The following is a 23,319-nucleotide window of genomic DNA, read 5'->3' on the forward strand; positions in this document are numbered from 1 at the left end:
CCCCATTTTCTCACAATTGAAACATTTTATATGTTTCTTGTCCCGAGTGCCACTGTTGTTGCTGCTAGTGCCTCCTGCACTGTCTTGGCGCTGCGTACCACGGCCACGTCCGCGCCCTCGCCCACGTCCACGCCAATTGCCACGATTGGGATTGCTGGATCCACGCCCCTTGCCTCTTGATGAAGTGTCCACATTGCTCCCTTTCTGTCGCATTTGCCATTCGACATGAGTAAGTAGGAGCTCACCTTCAGTGTTGTTGGTGTTGCCATGTAATCGTAGTGTTCGTTCCTCGTACGCCTTCAGTCGCCCTATAGCCTCCTCAAAAGGCATAGTCTCAAGGTCGTGGAACTGCTCAATACCGGCAACAATAGGGAAGAATTTATCAGGGACAGAATCGAGCAACTTCTTTACCAGAGAGGAATCTTCAAGTGTGGCACCAAGGGTGGAGAACTTGCTGCTCAAGGCGCTGAGTTTGCCAGCAAACTCATCAATCGTCTCGGTCTCCTTCATCCGGAGGGCGTCAAACTCGCTCTTCAATGTTTGTACGCGTGCCTTCTTCACCCGATCACTACCAAGATACCTCGTCTTGAGGCTATCCCAGACTTCCTTCGCCGTCTTCTTATTTGCGATCTGGAGAAGGATGTCTTCGGGGACACACTGCAAGATATATGCACGTGCCTTTTTGTCCTTCTTTGCATCTACCTGGGCTCCTTCTGCTGGCTCCACCGTCTCCCAGACTCCCTGGGCATCTAGAATCGCCTCTGTCTTTATCGCCCACACAGTGTAATTGTGAGGGTTTAGCATCGGATAAGGAAATGGCACTCCGCCGTTCTCCTTCGCAGCAGCTTGTGGGATACCCGACATTTTTTGTAGAATCGTGGATTCAAGGCTCTGATACCAATTGTTGGCTCAGAATCAATGATTCGCACACACGCACAAAGCAAAGAAGAAAGAAAAGAGAAACACAGAGCAGTGCCTTCACAAAAATAAACTTGCAGTGAATTGATTTCTACGTACATCTGTGATGTATTTATACACAAAAGTTGATAAGAATTAATACTACGAGATGCAACAAAATAGGAAACGAAATAGAAAAGATCCATACAAATAGGGAAGACTGAGTAAAAGAATTATCAAAAAACGACGTGGGAATAAGGCTTATTATATCAGGATTATTTTCTCACAGAGACTAACATTAAGGTAAATTGAGTATTTTTTGTTTGACAAGTTTCAATGCTGACCTCGATCGGAAATATGCATCAGCTCTTGGCAGAACAACGAGAACTCACAACCCGCGGGCCCTACTTGATGGAGAGATATCGGGCAATGAAGGCGATGGCGGACGAGTGTCAGGCGCAGCTCGAGAATAAGAACCAGGAGTTGGAGGCGTCGAAGGCAGAGACAGCCCGGCACAAGGCGGAGGCGGCTGCTCACACGGATCAAATTGCCCGACTCCTAGCCAAACTGCAGGAATCAAAACAGCGCCGGCTTGCGAGCGAACTGAGGGAGGCAGAAGAAAGAAGACGGCGAGAGCGATTGGCGGCCGAGGTCGAGACTCTGAAGGAGCAGCTGTCCAATTATAAAGTCGGCGAAGAAAGTCAGTGGGCTAGTAAGAAGAAGGCGTTCTTGTCTTCAGTCGAGTTCTACGATATACTCGGCGCTCGTACTGTCTTGATGCTCAAGTACGGTTTCGAAGGAGCGATCCGACAAGTCCAGAAGGCCGGGCACCTGCCCAAGGGGACATCACTGGATTTTCTTGATCTTCAGAAAGTTTTGGATAGCATCTCGGACGACCTGCTAGCCGACTAGTAATTTTGACTTGTGTAACCAGTCGTCATGTAATGATGCTTTTGAAGATGACTGCAAACAACTGTACATGCATAATGATGCTTTTGATCTGGAATCGTTGATCTGGAATGGGAAAGATGTGTTCCTCGATGCGATATGGGCCGTCCGATAGAAACCTCTCTTCGTCTTCTGTATATCTGACGGGCTCGCCTCGTCCTCGTCTTCTCGCGTCGCTGATCTGCTCCTCCTCCGCGCCGCCGTCGTCGTCGCCACTGCATGGTAGAGATCTTTAGGTCATCGAGGTTAGTCAAGTTGTTAACTATTTTGTCTTTGGATCGGCCATATTTCTTCCGATGCGACAGATCCGCCTCGAATCCCTCCTCTAGGCTCCCGTTTACGCATTTATGAGAATCACACTTGAGTCTTGGTTATTACTGGTCATTTGCCGCTTTTGATGCTATTATTTTAATCAGTTTGATCATCGACGAGTGGGGATTCGGGGTGTCTGGCTAGCTGAAGTTGACATAAGAAGATAAAGTATTTTCTTCTTGATTGTTCATATTAGAAGCCACATTTTGTGTTTCTTTCGAGGAACCGAATCTGATTGTTTAATTCGATGCTCCTTGTGATGAATGGCGATCGACAGAGTTCGCGTATTGGCTTTTGTAAAGAAAAGAATATTCAGTTGCAATTCATAGATGAAAATTGCAAGTAATAATGAAATAAATGAGCCTGAAGTTTCACAATGTAAACATAATAGATATTGAATCTATGATTCAGTAAGAGTTTCATTAATGAAGATGCTATTTATGGGGTAAACTCTCGATAACTATTGAGTTGCATAAACATTATCGTGTACTTATAGACAATGGTAAAAAGGAAGCTCCATTTTAATGATAGACTTATGACACAGATAAGTAGATAAAGTTTCTGAGTGTAGGGAAGTGGACACCTGAGTTGTGTTATTTGGATACACTTTCATTCACAACCAATTACGGGTAATCATGATCAGTAATTTCAAAGAAAATCAAAATTCGAATTTGGAAGTAATAATTATACAGACGGACCTGAAGTTAAAAGTGTTAGATATTGTATCTGTAGTCAGTAAGGATTTCATTATTGAAGATGCTATTTATGGAGTTATAGTGCAGTTATCTGGATAACTAATGTGCTGCACAAATATTATCGCGTAGCTGTAGACAAAATACTCAATTAAAATGGTAAAGGGAAGCTCCATTTTTGTTACAGAGTTATAGTGCAGTTAGAGCAGTAGATGAGCTTTCTAATTTGGGTAAGTGGACGCCTGAATTGTGTTATTAGGATATACTTCCATTCACGATCAATTATGGGTAATCTTGATTAGTAACCTTAAACTAGGAATCAATTTTAAACAAGGAATGAATCTTGATTAGTAACTTTAACCTACATGTTGTCATTAATATTTTTGTCTGAATTGTTTGTATTTACTCTTGCTGATATGGCTTGGACCTAATATTTGATGATCAATGTTTATTTCATTATCGCTAGCCTGTTCTTAGTGTTTACGAGGTTTGGTTTCCTCTCTACGATTATAGAAAATCATTTTTTTTCATGGTGCCTCATCAACTGGATCTCTACAGTTTGGTGATATCATATTAGTAATCACCTTAAAAGATAGAATCATGAGCTCACTTCAAAGAAATCATTCAGACAAGGCTCGACATCTCAGGCATTCAACTGAGGTTTGTGGCTAGCCATGAAAGTTTTATACCATTTCATAGTAGTCATGGTTGTCTATTTTCAGTAAATATTGTTTGAAAAGTTTCGGAGTCAATATTTGTCTATGATATTTCATGTTCTATTTCCATTAGGCAACAAACATGTTATTCCACGACTTAGTGTACTCTTGGAAATGCATCCTAAAATCATTCTTCCACCATCTAAGTTCTAAGAATGACTCAAACTTGACAATTCCCCTTACTAGTGTTAACATGAAACTTGTAAAGACATAAAATTTCAGTTCTACATTTAATAATGGGGTGTTTGTTTCCTCAGTTGAAATCAGCCAAAAGGATCGCTATTACCATGCTTAAATTATTCAAAAATTGTACCAAAAAACATATGTATATTAATTGTATGATATTTTTATTAATTATATAAATATAATATGTTTAATATTATCTGATAATACTTAGTCTTTGTTAATTACTATATTATTAGTAGTTTGATTTTATAGATATTTCATATTATAGTTCATTATTAATATGATATTACCCTTATGCCTTGGCTACTTGCACTAATGACTAGTAGTCACCATAATTTACCTCCTCCATGTTGGCCTAAGGACATATTGGTGGGGGCGTGGGGGCGTTGGGGGCGATCAAATCACTTTTGTCACATTAGTATATGATATTGTCTATTATATATGTATTAATGTCATACAGGTTAATCTTTGTTGCGTCCATATCTAACAAGTGAACATTTTTGATTTATAATTGACCAATTCAGGCAAATCAAATGTCAGGAAGCATTAGTCATCAGAGCGTGTAGTGTAGTGTACATCTTGGTTTCCTTCTACGTGCCGCTTGAGTTTGGAAAACTTGATCGAGTTAGTAATTCCTAAACGGTCAACTATAAAGACTCTGTTGTCCTTCTTGACAAGCCTCAATTATATTTATTCTCTATTTTCCCCCTTTTGCGTATATTTTGTGAGTTTGAACCATAAAATAAAATAGGTAACATAATAAATATAGATATATTTTTCATGGAGAAAAAGAAAATATAGTAAAAAAAAACAATAAATTAAGAAAAAATATTATTTTTAGGTCAGAAGTAAATTAATTATTTTAAAAAATTATTTCACGCAATTAATTCGAGCCTCTTTGTTTTCTCCCTTTGCCGTCGCTCATCCACATCGTGCTCCTCCTTCGATTGTGTCACAAGGGTTTTTTAGAGAAGTTCTAGGATTCCTCGTTTTAAGGAAGTGCTACTTCTTTGATTCGACTCATATATATATATTTGTTGGATGTAATCTAGTAATGCGATCGTTGACGGTTTTTCTATCGATTTCATGCTGAATTATAGAGTCGATTCATCAGAATGTTTCAAAAAAAACTACGTTCTTAGGGTTTTAGGTGCTTTAGCGAGATCTGTTATCAGAATTTGACAGGACGCTCAGTGGGTTCAAAAGAGATGCTTCCATCCCTTTGTGACGAGCAGAAAACCGGCGCCTTACCTTTGCCGGATGCATTTCTTCATTTTCTAGAGGCGAATGGGCTGGACCCGTCCATTTATACCAAGGCGGAGACTGTTCCGCGCTACATAAGGTAAAAGGAAGTAGATTTTTCTCCTGCTTGCAAGTTGTTCTTTTGTTTTTCTCTTGCTGGATGGCAACAAACTGTCTTTGTGTTCATATGTCAGGATTTTTTGTAGGTCGAATACATTCGGTTATGAATTATTTAAATCTTTTCATTGGCTCACTACTTGCTATATTCAAAGGGTAAAACCAGGATTTGAGTCCCAGCTTTTGGAGATAGAAGATGAGCTCAATTGTAAGCTTGAGAAAATCACATGGCTCCCAGATTTCTTTGCCATCCCACCTCAGATTCAAATTGCTGGCTCCGAGGCATACCAAGAGGGAAAGGTATGTTAAATACAAATTATGTTTATTCTAAAAAAATTTTGTTTCTTTTTTAGGTTGTGTCTGAGTGCCCATCCTTTATTCAGTTCCATCTTGGATGGCTTGTATGATTCTTTAATCTTATTATGTAAGTCACACAACTTTTCTGAAGAGAAGTACAGATGTTGATTGAACAACAGTTCGTTTGTCATCAAAATTAATGTTACAGTGTTGTTTAAAGTAAACTTCTTCTATGATCCTACATTGTTTCTATGATTATTCCTAGACCATCTAAATATTTATTCTTGTATCAAACTTTTGGCCTCTGGCAGGATTGGAATAGATAAGATTAGCATGAGTTCACTATCTGTAATGTATCTTAGGTTTGACCTCCCAGTTTCTATAACAAGTGTCACACACAAATTTAGTCTGTCTAACAATATTTTTGACTGAGGTGGCTTTTTAAGTTCAAATTCCTTTTTTTTGTTGTAAGTTCTGGTTTTGGAGCTCCTGTGATTTCATAATCTCCTTCCAATAAGTTAAACTTGTACAAGGTAACTGGAATTGGTGTTTCAGACGCATAGAAATGGCTTAAAGGTCAACTGTGTTATTTTATTTGTCTTGAAACAAAAGATGCTGCATATGTCCAAAGTTTAGCGAGCATATGATCTTTATGCAGGAAGAGCATATAGCCAGCATAGTATTTAAATTTAGAATATTTAATGGAGATTGGGGAACATAAATTTGAGGGGTGCTGGTGCCTGATTGCCTTAGGGTTAATAGAAAAAATAATTGGTTTCATTGTATGTCCCAGTTAATGCATTCAGTTAAATTTAATCTAGCTAAAAGGAATATCTTTATTACTCCATAGAAGGCAATAAAGATTTCTTAGTTATGCGATAGTTTAATCAGAATCAAAATGCCTTTGCTGATCTAGAGTAACTGCCATTCAGATCTATGGGATGGATGCAGCCTCTGGAGCTGCCGTTTCAGCTTTGAATATCTTACCAGGAGATCATGTTCTTGATCTGTGTGCAGCGCCAGGTACCTACATCTGATATACCTCTTTTAATCAGTCTCCCATTGAATTTCTTGCATTTACGGTAAAACAATTAATAGCATAAAGCTTATAACTTTGAACATTCTGCTGCATCTAGCTATGCACATTGCAAGATATTAGATTCTATCAGTTAGCTAGTTTTATGTGGCACTTAGCCTGAAGAAGCCTGCTGTGCTGGTACAGTGTGCGTCTAACTGTAGAGGAAGCTAATTGTGTGGGGGAATCTGATAGATCAAACAAACAAAAAAAAAATCAACTATTTCCTGTGAATTTTCTTTTTGAGTCTAACAAGTTGGTTGGACTCAAGTATGGCCTGAGACATATCCAACCTGTTCATCGTGTTAATTTTATGATTTTGACCGATATGAAACTTTCCTTAAACCCACAAACCTCCTAAAGTTTTGAGTCTCTTCAATCTTTGATTTTTGTCTTTCTTACTTGAAATTCAAGTCTCATGGTTTCAATAAGCTTGGTCATTGGAACTATGTTTGAGCGTCACTTCAATTCATGCCACATGATGGATAGGAGGTTTGGTGATTAACATAGGTTGTCTACTTGTCAGAGGCTTGGTCAACCTCATTTTCAGGTGAAAATGACTCCATCAGTTTGCCAACAAGGAAACCTCATCAAAACATGGGGATTCAACAGAAAGTCAATGCATGGCCTTATATCAATGTGTGATCATCAAGTGAGGAAGTTCCACCTGCTTCACATATGGATCATTGATTGCAAAGGATAGAACTACTTGACTAGGTATGCCTTAGTTATCTTCTTTGTCTTCTCTATTATTTTCTTCCTTCTCCTTCCATCTCTTCCTCCTTTGGTATCTTGGCTAGCCACTAAGACCTGACTATACAATGCACTATTATTACTTGCTATAAATACAGCAAATTTATGAATGTCAGGTGCGTTAATTTCCCCCTAGAGAATTAACTCCAACTGTTTTCGGTTGGCTCTTCAAGTTTCTTGAATCGGCATCTGACTTTGGACCCTGCCTAGGCCCATTTTTAGTGCATCCTTCTACCTATGTGGCATATTCTGATGCAAGTGCTGCCAGCTAACTTCAATAGGCATTATGATCCAGGAATAATCCCCTTGAAAGGCCACATCTGACATCTAACCTTTGAATCCCATCTCCATCATGTCACTTGGTTCTCACTTTTGCATTCTAACAGGTTTTCCTCCAACAATTTTCAGAACTCAGATTCCACTAGTTATATTTGGAAGAAAAATTAAGACATTCCAGATGTTTTTGTGGACATAGTAGACACTTTTTATCGGAAAATAAAATAATTTGAATTTTACTTAAACCAACTCAGTTAGACAATGTTGAACACCATTGACGGGTTTGCATTATCTGGTAACTGTGCTTTTTGCAGTGTTTCAGGAGTATTTCTCCAAAATTTATAGTGATATCTTTTGCTCAATGTTTGGATTGATATTAGGTGCAAAGCTTTGCATGCTGGCAGAACTTCTTGGTTACTCTGGTTCGCTGACTGGTGTTGACATTGCTAGACAACGTCTGGCTGCTTGTCGTACAATGTTGCAGAAATATTCCTTAGGAGATCGTTGCCGACTCTTTGTTGCTGATGGAACATCATTTTCTCTTTTACCATTGAAGTCTTATCCTGAAACAAGACAATGTAGTAATACCCTTAATTTATTTATTATTTTATTTATCTTTAGATTAGCTTGTTCACCGAGATTCATAAACTTGGACAGTTGGACATGATGGTAACTCCATAGGGATGTCTAGCAAGAACAGCCCTGATATCTTTGCCGAGTGGACTGGCAAGAGATCATGGAGAGAGAGAAAGAAAACTATTAAGGCTGGAAATACTGCTGCTTCAAATCAAATTCAATCAACACCAGAACTGATTTTCTATGGTAGACATTCTGGTGTGATTGGATTACGTAGAACTGAGTTATTTCACACAGTAGAAGTGCCATCAACTTCTGGCTATGACAAGGTATAATCCTATTGCCTGTTTTTTATCATCTTCTAGTGTCAAAGCACATGTTACTTGATGCATGTCAATGCTCTTGTTTTTAGTAATTATAAATTATAATACCTGCCGGACCTTTTCACTGTATAATTAGCATTAATCAAACATGACCATTTGTAAATTCAAAAAGAAATATATTGCAATTTAGCAAGTTCTTGTGATATGCAGAGTTTGCTATCCTGACTTGAATACTAACCATGCAATTTGCTATCAGTTGTTTTCTGAAGGCGTTACTGGAAAAGTTGTGAATAGGCCAAATAGCATATCAAGCATTGCAGCATCCATGGCTTATCCGTTTGTCTAGTTTCCTTGGAAAGCTTTATATTTAATTTTCTTAATAGGCAGGAATCATATACTGGTTGGCATGAAACTATTGTAGAATTTATATATTAAGTATATATTGTTTGCTGCCAATGCACATGCTAAATGATTGGTAACCTATCCCATTCTTTCTAGAAGGGGAATTATTGACCAACAAAAAATGTTTTCTGCCCCTTGAAATTTAATAATTGATGACAAAATAAAGGGCACACATTGAACACTAAAGAACTCATGAGTGATGGACAATGAAGTACGATAGACGATGTATAAAGGAGGATGCTTGCATGGTGAAGGATAGTGTGTGGCGACTGAACAAGGAGCGATGGTAGGCCATGTGGAGGAAGAGGAGACACTTGATGGATAGGTTTTGTGGATCCAATGATGTGCAATACTTGTGTAGAAAAGGACAAAGAGGAGGCACCGATGGATGGGATTACGTGAGGGAGAAAAGGAGGCGGCTTTGAGACCATGTTGATGGAAAAAAATTTGGATCCCTCCTTCTCAATAACCCTATGTAGCTCTCTCTACCTTCATATATTATTGGTAAATAAGGAATATTACAAATAATCTCTTACCTCTTGTATATTTAAAGGCAACTCCCTAACAAGTGCAAATAGAACTAGTGGCTTTACATACTCCTTTTGAGTTTTGATTCCCCCAAGACATTTTAGTATTCTTTTTCTTGGTTTTGATGAAGATCAAGCTTCTTTGTAAAAAAAAAATCAATAGTATCAAAACTATGATAAATATAGATATTTGATTTACTTTTCCATTCAATTTCTTTCTTTTTTTTTTTTTTTGCCAAAACAAAAACTGGAAATATGAAATTTTCACAAATCTAACATTTTAAATTGCCTTAATGAATTGCTGATGTTTATTAAATCTTGCCACTGTTCTTCACATACAAGGTGTGCAAGTTTATTTTGATGTTGCTTGTAGAATTTTGTTTGAATCTTTGTTTAGGTTCTTGTGGATGCAGAGTGCACACATGATGGATCCTTAAAACACATTCAAAAGTTTGAGAATTGGGGATGGGAAACATTAGAACATCGTGTACTTGATGTGAAAAGAATGGACTCCCTGCAACACCTTCAGGTAATTATGGAACCACTGATCAACAACTTGGTATATCTTGTATATTTCATCGAGTTTTTATTTATAAGACAGATGTGATGTTTTCTTGTTAAAGTAAATATTAGTCCCTTATCTGGCTTAAACCTTGGGACCAGTATTCAACCAAACAAATTTAACACGGTAATAAAAAGAAAACCTATAATTGAATTCTGACCATCTCAACAGTTATACAGCAGAAGCACCTTGTTAACTTCAGTTTGTTCACCTGTTAAGGTTGTCCAGTTTAGTGTGTACTTTGCCCTTGGACTGTGCTGGGTACCATTGAGTATATTATAGCTTGGGATTTTTTCGAAGTGATGCCATCAGACTTTAATGTGCTGTTATAGAGCACCTTTGAGTCTCATCATTACTTCATCATGCAGGTAACTCTCTGACGTGGTTGCAACACATGATGTCTATGGTTATCATAAATTCTTTATACTCTATATCAACATTTTGCATCTGTTGTATACTGCATGAGCAATCCAATATTAGCAACCCTCGGATACTTCCAAACCGCTTCACAGCAAAGTTTACATAAAACAATCCTTAGGCTGGATCTACTTTAATTAAAATTAGGAGTCATTTTGGGCATGGTTGACACTGACACTTGTTGGAGACTGAAGACAAGATCCATTCCATGAGGAGCCTCCTTGTTTTTTTTTATAATTTTGGGTCATATACTAGAGTGTAAATCATAATTTTCTTAAGTTGGTACAAGATGCTACATAGCTAAATAGAGTCTCAAGAGATTTCATTTTTTATGCTAAATTGAAATACAGTGATAATCCAAATTTAGCATGATTCTGCTTTCTTTTTTATTATATTATCCTCTCCCCTCTATCTTCTCCATCTGTTCAACTTTCAAAAGAAGGTATTAGTGGACGTTGCTTTTCCTTTACTAACAGCTGCTGTTTCCTAGTTGACTATGATATTGCATCTTGCTGCTTAAACACTGTGACTCAGTAAATGCAATTATAAAAATAGTAGGCCAGCATTATGTTTACCTGCTATTACGCAATTGGGCTTTCCAATTATTTTTATCCCAATGAATAAAATATGTAGTTGTTTCCTTCCCATGCAGCTACAATTACTGACAAATGGTTTCAGATTACTAAGAGTTGGTGGAACATTGGTCTACAGCACCTGCAGGTGTGTAATTGTTGTTTGCTGTGGTGTGATGAGAACTATGTGTAGTTTAGTATCCTTTTCTCTAGCCTCAACCATGAAATTGCCAACTGTATGTTTCTTGCTCAAGAAGAATTTATTTAGCCAGCTTTCTTTTCTTAAATAATTTTGCAATATATGGCACTGATGTGGATCTTTTTAAAGTTAATCAGTCTTAATTTGTTAGTAGCAGAACCACAAACCACAAACACTAGGTATGTGCAAGTCATGCTGGACATAACATACATAACAATGGATCCCTGGTCCATGGCAGGCATTATGAGACTTCACCTTTTGGATTCCATGTCACTTAGATTTTGGGTGATCTAGCATAGTGTATGTGGCCCCACCTAGTGGGATAAGGCTTTGTTGTTGTTGTTGTTGTTGTAGCACGGTGTACGTGGGATGGACGGATGGTCTATGTAGATGGTACACCCTAGTCATTTTGTAATAACGTTCCTTCCCTCTTTTGCAGTAGGCTTATGAATCATCCTTGATCAGAAAATTCCATTTTTAAGGCATTCGTGTAGCTCATCTTGTTTTCAAAATGTGCCTTGATGAATACACAATCATCACTATAATAGATTTACCCATATCTAATGTTTAAACTGCAAGCTGTGCAACCTCCAGAAGCTTTGTTTAACCGCATGGTCAACATGTATGAGTAAACAAACGCAGCATTAGTTTTCATCTAAAACAAGAATAATTAACCAAAAAGAAGAAGCTATGATGATGCTTGATAACTCATGCAACTTATGCAATATCTTTGGCTGGTGTTTGAGTATGACTGTTCGGCATCTTAAAAATGCAATAATAAAAGCTATACATCAAAAAATTTAATATGACATAGCAAAGCAAATGCTGAGTGGGTTAAAATGACATAAGATAGTATTATATCCGAGCAGTTTGTTATACCTTTGCAGATGATAAAATAAAATAGAATAACAAAGGATTGACATCGTGAAATATGGAAAAATAACAACAATAACCAAGTTTTATTCCACTAGGTGGGGTTGGCTAATCTTGAGAGATGAACAATATAATTAATTAACGAACCTAGTTGCATCAGTTATAAGATATGTGGGACTTAGGGAGACCAAAGAATCTGCCTTACATGATTAAAAAAGATTTAAATGGCCTATGTATTCCTAATGATGATAATGGCAAATAAGATCTATTAAGTGGAACCCAAATAGTTGAGACAGCTCATTTTATTCATCTGTAACCTATTTCATTTTCAGTAAACTTTCTGTCTTTTCTGAGATAATTTTTCTGCTTCCATCAAACTAGAGAAAAAACAGTTGGTTGTTGCCTACACTCAAAAGTATATTTTCTTGGCTATGCTTAAACAAAGTTTATGTATTTACTCAATTGTTGTCATATAATACGGTGTGTGGATTCTGTTAATCTTATGGATATTGGATTACTTGTCATGCTTCCAGTTTAACAGTTGCCCAAAATGAGGACGTGGTGAAGCAATTCCTATTGAGAAATTCTTCAGCTGGTATTTAGTTGATATATTTATTATGTTTTCATATCCCAGTACTTGAAATTTTATGTTTCATAATTTCTTGTAATCTGCATTTAGTTTTATATTCAATTACTTGTAATATTTAGATCAAGATCAAGATTTAGTAGTACATGGCATTTTGTTCCTTGGAAACAGGACTCGCCATTGTCTCATCATCAATCCTTGTCAGTTTCAATTTTGGGGTCAGTTATATGAAATATTGAGATCTTTTGAATTACTTCCCCTGAAATTTTTTAGATCTTGCTATACCAATCACCACTTCACCTATGATCGTTCAACTTATCTAACCCTAAAAAAAATAAAAAAATTGTGTATTAATGGCAAAAAGTTTTGTCACTAATGGACAATCTATTCTATAATATACAAAGATTTATGATAGTCATTTATAGTAGTTGTGGTTAAAACCTTATCTTTTTGTTGTGTAATTGTAAATTTGTTAGTCATCTTTGAACATGTTTATATTATCTCAACTTATCTTCTCTATTTTTCATTGATTGGAGAAATTAGCAAATTTAGGTGCAAATATCCTAATGTTCAAGTTAAAATTCTCTTTATGCTTTAGAAATTACAAAGAATTGTGAAAGTGAAGCATCATATAATCAAATAAGGCATAAAATAGATTCAGCAGAGACTTGAGTGCTACTGTATAATTAGCATTTCTAAGAGAAGAAAGTTTGCGGAATTCACTACGTCCTTTGGACTGTTTTGAGTCATCCTTTTTTATTTTCAAATATTCAAAGTATGACTGATGCGATTATCAAATGTAGTACATTCATATATGTCTATCTAGCTAAGTTCTAATTTCTAACTAGTTACTAGCCAACAGTTAAAATTGCTCTTCGATTTGTAATAGTTGTAATCTTGTCCTTGTGAGTCTGAGAAAACCACCGTGCCTACCTTCTTGGAAGCCAATATTTCAGGGTTTCATTGTGATTCATGGTATTTGCTTTGTACTTCACTTAAGGTATGGGCACACAGTGCATGTAAAATAGTCATGTTTATAGTATGATTAGGATATATAAAGATTGTCGTATACAATGTACTTGGGAACTCAAGTACTGAGCCAATTCCTTCAAAAGATACCATGCATGTTTCGGTTTGTTCGTTACTCCTGAGCCTTAGGAGTTTATCAGGAGTTGCACTTTCTTCGAGCTCATTGCTTTGACGATCACTCTTTGCCTCCTTACAAAGATTATCGACAACTTTAACATTAGGAATTTCTTCTAGTGTGTTCTTTTTAATGTTTACTGCTTTTATATGATCTGGAATCCTATTGCTAGTTAGTAGAATTTCCTTTTAGGTTTCAATTTTTTATGTTAGGCCTTAAGTTTTCTCATTTTATGGCATTTGCATCACTTCTGATCCTTGCAGAGCTGCAACATGTTGAAGCCGCCACCGACTGGCCCTGTAGAAGTGGAGGAATTCCAGGAACTTTGCGCTTCGACCCTAAGACATCCCAAACTAGTGGGCTTTTTATTGCAAAGTTCACTCGGTTGGCAAGTTAATTAAGGTTCTCATAATGTTACCCAGAGTTACTCATGAGGTATCACTCTGTTTTGGCTAAAGTTAAACTGCTGGCTTCTCCAGATTCCAAGTGAATGCCCTCAACTGCTTGGAGTTAAACTGAATTAGAGCCATCTGTTCTTCAGTTGCAAAGCAGAGATTGTTATTTTAGTTTATTTATTTTTTTCGAGAAATTTTTTCCATCTTGTGTAGCAGATATACCCCGATTTACTCAATTCACTAAATCATTTTGAATATGTATTCTTATTAGGAGAGTGGCACAATGTGAAAAGGGTACAAATTTTTAAAATGCCTCTTATTATCATCTTCATCTATGTAATAATTTTGATTAAGGTAGAAAAAGATATTTTAATATAATGGTGTTTTGTATATAATAATTTTGATTAATTAGGAGTAATTTTATTTTATGTTATATTATAGTAGTTGTGATTAAAATTATTAGAAGAGCGTTAGAACACAAGTATTTTTGAGAAAAAAATAAAATATAATAAAATAAAATATTATTTTAATATTTTAAAAAATTAGGAATATCCCTTTGTTGAAATCAAGCATGATATAAAAAAAATAAAGGATGTTCTTTTGAAATCACTACTCTTGAATTGAGAACTTTATTTCTTATCGTTAAGAGGCTAAATTTGTTTGATCTATCAAGTAGACAAGTTGATCTTTGTGAAATTATCTTATGCAACAATATGATATTTAGGATTGCAAAATATAACAAAATATAGCATTCACTACTCTTCTAATTGGTGTGTACATTTTGTGCGCTGTGCTTGACATCCTGTGCTGCTACAAAAGGATTTCAGGTGCTTAACAATTGAATCAGCCACAGAGGAGAACTTCCACCATGTGAATTCCGATTTACAATTAAATTGACTTTTAAATTAATGGAGCATTGAATAAATTGATAATGGAAATAATTAACTGCAAGTAAAAAAAGTAGCAGCTATCAAATCTCAAAATTTCAAACTCACACTAAAAAATCAATATACAATTACATATAGACTTAAACCTATAAGTCAGTGTTTCCAATGACATTAAACATGACTACCACATGAAATCAAAATTTCCACCAAATAATAATAAGTATACCATATGCAAACACCTCAATACAATAAATGTATTAAACCAATCAAATATACAAATAAAGTAAATAGATGAATACCAACCATAGATAATTACAAGCATCTCAACGCATATTGTTAGAACCTGTAACAATAAAATTAATTATTAATTTCATTCTCTCAATGAACCATTATAATTTAATATATTAAAACATTGATAGTACAACTATAGATGTCAAATCTGATTCATATGTGTCATCGACACTGTTATGATAATTATCTTGAGTTGACCTGATAATTAACACATTGTCATATTTAGAAAATGTAATAAAATTAATCTGTGCTTGCAAGTAAAATTATAATATAAATGCAGAATTAATCGACAATGCCCTTGCTGTAAATTTGGATAATTACGCTTGTCATGTGACACTCCTCGATGTCCACATCCATAACATAGCCTAGAATTTGAGGTTGATTTCTCCTTCAATGATTTCAATCTCTTCCCACATCCCTTTATTCTTACTAAAGATGGATCAATAATACCAAGACCCTCATCCATGAATTTCTTCCTTTGACGTCTATCACTGGATGTTCTACTAATGTTCATTTCTTGAATTTTATTGTAGATACAATCAAATTGTTCATCCAAGAAGGTTGTCCCCTCATTAGTCAAAGATGCATCATCAATTAATACTGAAACTTTATAGGATAACCTTGAGTGTCTCGACATCAAAAACCTTTTTGGATCCGGATCATCAATGAAATTTTGCTCACCCAAATCATATACTGCTCCAACTTTTGCATCTCTTGTCCATCGTTTAAGTATATATGTATCAGGCAAATGAAACACTTCGTTGATACAAAAAAAAAGTTAACATATGCCTGCATGGAATGCCCTCAAACTCGAATTTCATGTAACTACACGATATGTAGTCCCTTTGTTTATCATGCGTGAGTACCCTTGATTTGGAGGAAGAAAAACTTTGAAATTTCATCACATGATAAACTACTAAGTCAACACCTGTAAATGCATGTTGCACGTAATAACCATGACTCTTGGTCATTTTACTTTAAAATTACAGTCATTTCTTTTTTGTGTATACCTTAACCATTTGATTTGTCATTGGCCAGTTTGTATTAATTTTAGGATTCTCATTCATATCAATATGGTCCGCAACCAACTCATTTTAGGATTCTCTATTAAAATGGGTGATCAAATCCATCAATGAGTTCTTATTTGAGACATATCTCTTGAAAAATGCATATGAGCCTTCAGATCTTTAACTACTTGACATTCCAGTACAAAATATATGACTAAAATATATTGACACTCATATGTGTCGCAATTCATACATCAAAGACAACTTATCATTATTTTCTAAGTTAGCACACTTGATAGCTTCTTCCCAGGACTTTTCAAAATTATCAGGTGTTGTAGAATTGACAATGACATTCTTGATGTTTTAATAGTTGTTTCAGAAAGTCAAAGGGTCTAATTTATCTGAGAATTTATTCAATATATACCACAAACAATATCGATGCACTGTTTAAGGGAAAATTTGTGCAATAGCTTTTGTCATAGCAGGATCCTGATTAGTGATGATAATGTTTGGTACACCTTTAGGCATGACTTCTAAGAACTTTATAAGCAACCAAACAAACGAATCAGTTTTCTCATCACTAAGAAACTGCAACTAAAAAGAGTTGTTTGATGATGATAATTAACTCCTACAAATTGTGCCAAAATCAAGTCATATCTGTTGGTGTTATATGTCGTATCAAATACAACTACATCATCAAATATACTGTTGATACATGATCAACAAAAAAGTACCTACTAAATTTGTTATCTGAATAAGTCTCGTAATCAAAGAAAAAAGCTGAATTCTTCTCTTGCTCAGATGTAAAAAAACTCGATCAGTGTTTTAGCATCAATAACCTTTTGTTCATCCCTTAGATTTCTTTCAAAGTTTCTAATATCTCTTTCTGTGCAACCTACACCTCAGTCTCAGACCCTCCATACTCTATCTCTAATAATCTCATTTGTTGACAAGTTGGCACATTAGCTTCTGAAAATTGTTGAGTTAAAGCTTTCTTTGCAGCAGAAACATTACGATGTGAGCGTAGCAAATGCAGCTTTGATGGAGTTGCGAGTGGATGATTATGAGTTTCTATAAAGTTACTAACAACCCAATTAGGTTCAGTTTATTTCTTGACAAATGTAATATTTGACTTATATCCCGTTCTAACTGACCCACGTGCTTTTTCCCTTGTCAGTTGATCAACTTTTGCATGTTTATTCCACCACATTAGATCCGTATGCCTTTCTTTAAAGCATACAATTTGTTTCCACGTTACTTCATTTGTTATCTTATTTTTCTTGCTCGTGTGCATCCTTGAACTAAATCCGGTTCCTCGTGCATATTGATTGTAGAACGAATATGCATCCTCTAGTGATGAGAATTCCATTCCAATTTGTGACTTTCGATCATTTGAAACTTGGGGAATATATTTCTGATCATCAACTCTATTTTCTTCCATTTCTAGACGCCCTCACATTATAATTAACAATAGATAATTAAATAAAAATCACAACTGATTTCTTATAAAATAAAAACTACAAGTTCAATTAAAAATATTACTAAACAATAACAGTTTGCATAAGTAATGAAAAATATAGATGGTATTTAAGCGATAATATATGGAGCATTCCAAAGAAATGATTGCAATTTAAAACACTAATAGAATATAACTATAGAAAGAATTGTGTATGCACTTCTTAATCACACTGATATTGCAAATTACAACATAAATAGAAACAAAAACAAATCACATTGATGCACTTCTTATAAAATCAAAACTGCAAGTTCAATTAAAAATATTACTTAAACAAAATACTATCCAAATCTAATTTGATGAGTCAATTTGAACAAAACCCTAAGATCAAACAAAAATGAGGTTTTACTTGCAATGAAGTTTGGCGCGTCGAGAGAAACCCTAGATTCGTTGGGTCGACGAGTGAGAGCGACGCCTGAAACCTTTTTACGTCCACAGCTTCTGGACGAGGATGATTGCGGCAAGAGAGAAATGGGAACCCTAGCTCCGTCTTGCTGAGGCTCACAGCCTGTTTGTAAGCCTTGTCGGGCCAAGGGAGGGCACAACGAGGAGTTTGGTGAGGAGTCCTGTGCTAGCGAGGCCGGCGGACGCGAGAAGGAGGGAAGCCGAGACGAAGGGCCGCAAGGGTGTCGACCGCGAGTAGAACTTGAGAGGGAGGAAAGCCGAGGGCGGCGGAGTCTTTTGATCTGCTCACGGCGGAAGCGAGAAGAAGGGTGAGGGAGAAGTTCTGTTCACGTTAGGACTTAGGCAGGAGAGTTGTGGCGTTTAGAAAATGCTATCAACTTATGACACGACAGCTGTCACGAGGATATATATATATATATATATATATATATACAGCGCTGATATCCTGTGCGACGGCACAGTGCGCGACTGTGCGCGTTGCGCAGGATTTCAGCGTTTTTTTTTTCTTTTTAATTTTTTTTATTTTTGAATTAAAAAAATAATTAAAATATTTTTTAAAAATTTAATTTTAAGGGTTCAGCCTTTGGGTTATAGTATCGAAGTTATTTTTTTTTATTTTATCTCTAGGGTTCAGGCTTTGGGTTATAATATCAAAGCTATTTAGGATTCAAACTTTGGGTTATAGTATCAAAGCTATTTAGGGTTCAGGCTTTGGGTTATAGTATCAAAGGTATTTTATTTTTTAGATTTTACCTTGGGGTTCAGGTTTCCCAATTAGATTATAGTGTTTGGTTTTAAAAAAAAATTAAAATTAAATTAATTTAAGTATTTATTGAGTATTGTAATAGGTTAAGGGGATATATTAATGTATTAGAAATTTATATAAGGAAATGTTAATTTTTTTAATTGATTTTTTTAAATTTAAAATATTAAAAAATAAAAAAATTAAAAAATTTAAAAAACAAAGCTTGATCTACTGCGCGATGCGCACAGTGCGTGACTGTACGCATCGCCCAGGAGATCAAAACTATATATATAGAGAGAGAGAGAGAGAGAGAGAGAAATCTTATGCTGCGGTGCATAAGGTGCAGTTTTGTGCGGTACTTGCCACGTCAGCCGCGTGAAAACACAAAAAAAAAAATGCTCAAAAAAAAAAAAAAACTGCGCCAACTCAAGACGCACACTGCGCGAACAACCTCAACACGCGATCTCTCCGCTTCTCCCCATGGTTGCAGCTGATCTTCACGAGACGCGATCACAACCGGATTCCGGCCGCGATCCGGCCGACTGTGGCTGGGCGTCCAGTGGAAGGTCGGCAGTCGGTGGTTTGGCGAGGTCGACGAAGAAGACGAGAAGAGAGATGATGCCGCGTTTTTTTTTTTTTGGCTTTGACGTGGAATGCCAACTCATCTCTACCGCACCAAACCGCAAGAATTGCACCGCAGGTAGAAATGTTCTCCTGTGGTGCAATTCTTGCGGTTTGGTGCGGTAGAGATGAGTTGGCATTCCATGTCAAAGCCAAAAAAAAAAAAAAAACGCGGCATCATCTCTCTTCTCGTCTTCTTCGCCGACCTCGCCAAACCACTGACTGCCGACCTTCCACTGGACGCCCGGCCACCGTCGGCCGGATTTCGGCCAGATGGCGGCCGGAATCCGGCCGTTTCGCGACCGGATTCCGGCTGGATCGCGACCGGATTCCGGCCGGATCGCGGCCAGAATCGGCAGCGCTGTGTCTGCTAGCGTTTTCGGCAGATTTTGGCCACGAAACGGCAGGATTCCGGCCACCATCTGGCCGGAATCCGGCCGCGATCCGGCCGGAATCCGGATGTGATCGCGTCTCGTGAAGATCAGCTGCAACCGTGGGGAGAAGCGGAGAGATCGCGTGTTGAGGTTGTTCGCGCAGTGTGCGTCTTGAGTTGGCGCAGTTTTCTTTTTTTGAGCGTTTTTTTTTTTTTGTGTTTTCACACGACTGACATGGCAAGTACCGCACAAAACCGCACATTATGCACCGCAGCATAAAATTTCTCTATAAAAGATACCTCCATGTATGTCGTCAGGATATCAAATTCGTAATATTAAATATGAAAATTTTAACCAACTAACTTTTCACTAGAATAATTAATTTAACAAAATATTTGAATTAAACAGCAGTTGTAGTTAACCAAATCGAGAAAATCAAACCCCAATATTTGTTATACTTGCAGAAAGGCAAACCCTAGCCTCAAAAGCTAGTCCCGGCCGCTCGCATCGCGGCCGTCGAAGTCGATGTATGGTAGTTGCGCCGTCGCCTCGAGCCTTCTTCCCTTCTGCACCGCTCTTTGAGGAATCGTGTCAATCAGACTCTCTTCCTCTTCCGAGATCTCTGCCTCGATGATGGAGACGGCTGAAGAGGCGGAGGGAAGCGCTTCCAAGGAAGAACCACAGGAGACCCGCGAAGAGATGCTCTCGAGGCATCGGTAGTGGCACTTAAAGCTCACGCTTTTATCTTCAATATTCGCTCTTCTAGTCGCTGTTTCTTTCAATTTTATTTTCTTTTTTGTCGCCTTCGGATTTCTTGCATCGTGAGATCAGATATAGAATGTCGAAGAAAGACGATCTTCCTTATACTGATTCTCACTTGGTTGAGTCTGGCTGTTAATGGTAGCATTATTAAGGAGTATAATCTTTATCCTAACATGAGTTATTGCAGTGTCATTCATTCGGTCAAATCCAAAGGACCCAAAGTAAGTTCTCTGCCAATCCAAGAGATCTAGGATTGATCTCTACTTTCTTAATCTGTATGAAGTTGAGATTGATCTCAGTCCATTGCATTCTCTGTCTTGGTATTTCCTACGAACTAAGAAGCTGGTTTTAGAGTATTAGAATGTTAAGCACATTAGGTGAATCAAAATTGAATTTTTAACTACCTGGTGATTCATTTACGAACCTTGTATTGTACAGTGGAATTTCTGAAGGAAAATCTGCATTCGCCAACTTGTTGCATTTTATATTTAGGAGGCATTTAATGGTCACTTAGTCCCTTTTTTGGGATAATTAGTGGAACTCAACTTCTGCTAATAAACATTATTGTTATATAGTTACAATAACAGATGCTATATTATCTGGGTAAGGATGCATACAATGGACATCCAACTTCACATACATCTGTATATTTGGGATGGTAAAGGTTGGAAGAAATTGGATTCAAGTCAATAAATAGGTGCGAACTAAAGCTCAATTGGCATTATCAAGCTGTGTTTATTCCAACCATTTGGGGTCAGCTATCTGAAAATTATCCTTGAATTCTATCAGTTTAGATAGGATGCAACTGGAAAACGAAACTAATTTAGCTTCTCCTGTAACTAGAGGTTGGTTAAGAATAATTTTACGTGGAAAAAGATATATAAACATATAACTTGTAGTTATTTGTTGAACCTGGATAGGATTTAGGAAAAATAGGATCTCAAAACAAGTTCTTCTCAGTGGATTACAAAGTGGACGACTTCCAGATCTAGAAATCTAGATGAATATGATAAAGTACATTGTGACTTTATAACATCATGATCCCTTCTGGGTGTTTAGACTGTGTTTGTTAAATTTGATGATACTCGTACCATTCATGGTGTTGCTTTGAGTGCAAATTTGAATCCATGATTGTTTCTTGAGTTCTATTGTTTTGATAACTTGTTATCTTATCTTCTACAAAGGCTGTCTTTTTTTTTACATTTGTAAAATGTATCACTTTCTACGGTGATGCATGTCTTGCCTCCAAAAACTCACAGGGGAAAATTAGTAATCCAATGGATGATTTCACATTTTCCATTTCTTTGATCATATCAATGTTTTATCTCTGTATTTACAGGCAAGAGATTGCCAAGCTCCATAACAAGGAAATGAATCTTAAAAAAGCTGCTGCTAAAGGAAGCAAAGCTGAGCAGAAAGCAAAAAAGAAGCAAGTGGAAGAAGAGATATCTCGACTTCAAACTCAATTAAAAGCTAAACATGATGGAGAACTTGCAGCGATGGGCCACGAGACAAGTGACAGTGCTGACAAAGACAATCTAGATATTTTAGTCAAGGCTATTGCTGGTGTTAATGTCGCTGCCCATGGTGACTTGGCAAAACCCAGCAAAGGAACAAGGAGAAGAGAGAGAAGAGCACAAGAAGAAGCCGCAAGAGAGCAGAGGATACAAGAAGAGCAGAGCAACATGATTAGCGATCGCATGATTGAAAATGAGAAACTAGAGAAGAAGTTGGAGCCACTGGGTCTGACAATCAACGAGATAAAGCCAGATGGCCATTGTCTCTATCGAGCAGTTGAAAACCAGCTCTCACTCAACTTAGGCAGTACATCACCTTACAGTTTCCAGGAGCTTCGCAAAATGGCTGCCAATTACATGAGAAACCATGCTTCTGATTTTCTACCCTTTTTCCTATCAGAGAGTAAAATTGAGGTAGATTCAGATAGCTCACTCTTGGAAAGATTCGAGAAATACTGTGAAGAAGTCGAGTCAACAGCAGCTTGGGGAGGACAACTCGAGCTTGGTGCCCTTACTCATTGTCTCAAGAAACATATCGTCATATATTCCGGTTCTTTCCCAGATGTGGAGATGGGGAAAGAATTCAAGTCTGAGAAGGGAAGTGGAGTCAGTAACACGAGCATAATGTTATCGTATCATCGACATGCTTATGGCCTCGGCGAGCACTACAATTCAGTGGTTCCGATTACAATGTGTTAATGCTAAGTACGTAATTATGATTTGTCCTCGATGTACAACGACCCATCAAAACAGGCAATCACTTGTCCCTTAATTTTCCAATTGTTGAACTTCGAGAGGTGATGTGATCTTGTGTGTGTTAGTAGTTTCCTCCAAAAATAACATTGGTGATTTTGAAGAAACAGGGTTATGTTATATGAGCTGGGAATTGTGGTTTTCTCTTGCCAATGTATTTACAATGTCAGTGATGTGCATTGGGTTTTTCCTCTGTTGGTTTTGGTATATAAAATGTTCATCATCATCGAGTCATGTTAGCTTTATGCCTCAAACCACTTCGATGACTGTTCGAGTATTGTTCTTATTTTCAGTGAACAGCCACACCGACTTGCTGGTTGGGCAGCAAGGAACCAGCCAGTGATTTTGAAATGA

At 36.9% G+C, this 23,319-nt stretch overlaps 2 protein-coding genes across 10 annotated transcripts; both read left to right on the forward strand.

Annotated features, from left to right (window-relative positions):
- Window positions 1-1,932: 1,932 nt before the first annotated feature.
- LOC122051296 (rRNA (cytosine-C(5))-methyltransferase NOP2C-like) lies at window positions 1,933-14,482 on the forward strand. 9 transcript variants are annotated; one of them, XM_042612346.1, is made up of 11 exons: window positions 2,349-3,509; window positions 4,894-5,093; window positions 5,266-5,410; window positions 6,340-6,430; window positions 7,892-8,092; window positions 8,169-8,416; window positions 9,737-9,868; window positions 10,971-11,038; window positions 12,496-12,557; window positions 13,956-14,094; window positions 14,172-14,482. In XM_042612346.1, exons 1-10 carry the CDS (start codon window positions 3,450-3,452, stop codon window positions 14,087-14,089), a joined length of 1,341 nt encoding a protein of 446 aa, XP_042468280.1. In that variant the 5' UTR covers window positions 2,349-3,449; the 3' UTR covers window positions 14,090-14,094; window positions 14,172-14,482. The 9 variants fall into 9 exon arrangements, with proteins under 9 accessions (XP_042468284.1, XP_042468287.1, XP_042468285.1 ...); XM_042612350.1 differs by lacking the exon at window positions 2,349-3,509 and adding an exon at window positions 1,933-2,090 and having other exon boundaries at window positions 4,927-5,093; window positions 13,956-14,482; XM_042612353.1 differs by lacking the exon at window positions 2,349-3,509 and adding an exon at window positions 1,933-2,090 and having other exon boundaries at window positions 4,937-5,093; window positions 13,956-14,482.
- Window positions 14,483-20,356: 5,874 nt separating this feature from the next.
- LOC122051297 (OVARIAN TUMOR DOMAIN-containing deubiquitinating enzyme 5-like) lies at window positions 20,357-23,158 on the forward strand. Its single transcript, XM_042612355.1, has 2 exons — window positions 20,357-20,649; window positions 22,035-23,158. Exons 1-2 carry the CDS (start codon window positions 20,564-20,566, stop codon window positions 22,909-22,911), a joined length of 963 nt encoding a protein of 320 aa, XP_042468289.1. The 5' UTR covers window positions 20,357-20,563; the 3' UTR covers window positions 22,912-23,158.
- The last annotated feature ends 161 nt before the right edge of the window (window positions 23,159-23,319 follow it).

This window comes from Zingiber officinale, chromosome 3A (genome assembly GCF_018446385.1).
Source record: "Zingiber officinale cultivar Zhangliang chromosome 3A, Zo_v1.1, whole genome shotgun sequence".
NCBI lineage: Eukaryota > Viridiplantae > Streptophyta > Magnoliopsida > Zingiberales > Zingiberaceae > Zingiber > Zingiber officinale.

What these genes read in the sequence shown, in the direction of transcription:
- LOC122051296 (XM_042612345.1), top strand. Translation starts at nt 3,450, where the DNA reads ATGAGCTCACTTCAAAGAAATCATTCAGACAAGGCTCGACATCTCAGG. An exon ending in ACTGTTCCGCGCTACATAAG is followed by an intron (nt 5,094 to 5,265) that starts GTAAAAGGAAGT and finishes CTATATTCAAAG; the next exon opens with GGTAAAACCAGGATTTGAGT. An exon ending in TTGGTCTACAGCACCTGCAG is followed by an intron (nt 11,039 to 12,495) that starts GTGTGTAATTGT and finishes TCATGCTTCCAG; the next exon opens with TTTAACAGTTGCCCAAAATG.
- LOC122051297 (XM_042612355.1), top strand. Translation starts at nt 20,564, where the DNA reads ATGATGGAGACGGCTGAAGAGGCGGAGGGAAGCGCTTCCAAGGAAGAA. An exon ending in GAGATGCTCTCGAGGCATCG is followed by an intron (nt 20,650 to 22,034) that starts GTAGTGGCACTT and finishes CTGTATTTACAG; the next exon opens with GCAAGAGATTGCCAAGCTCC.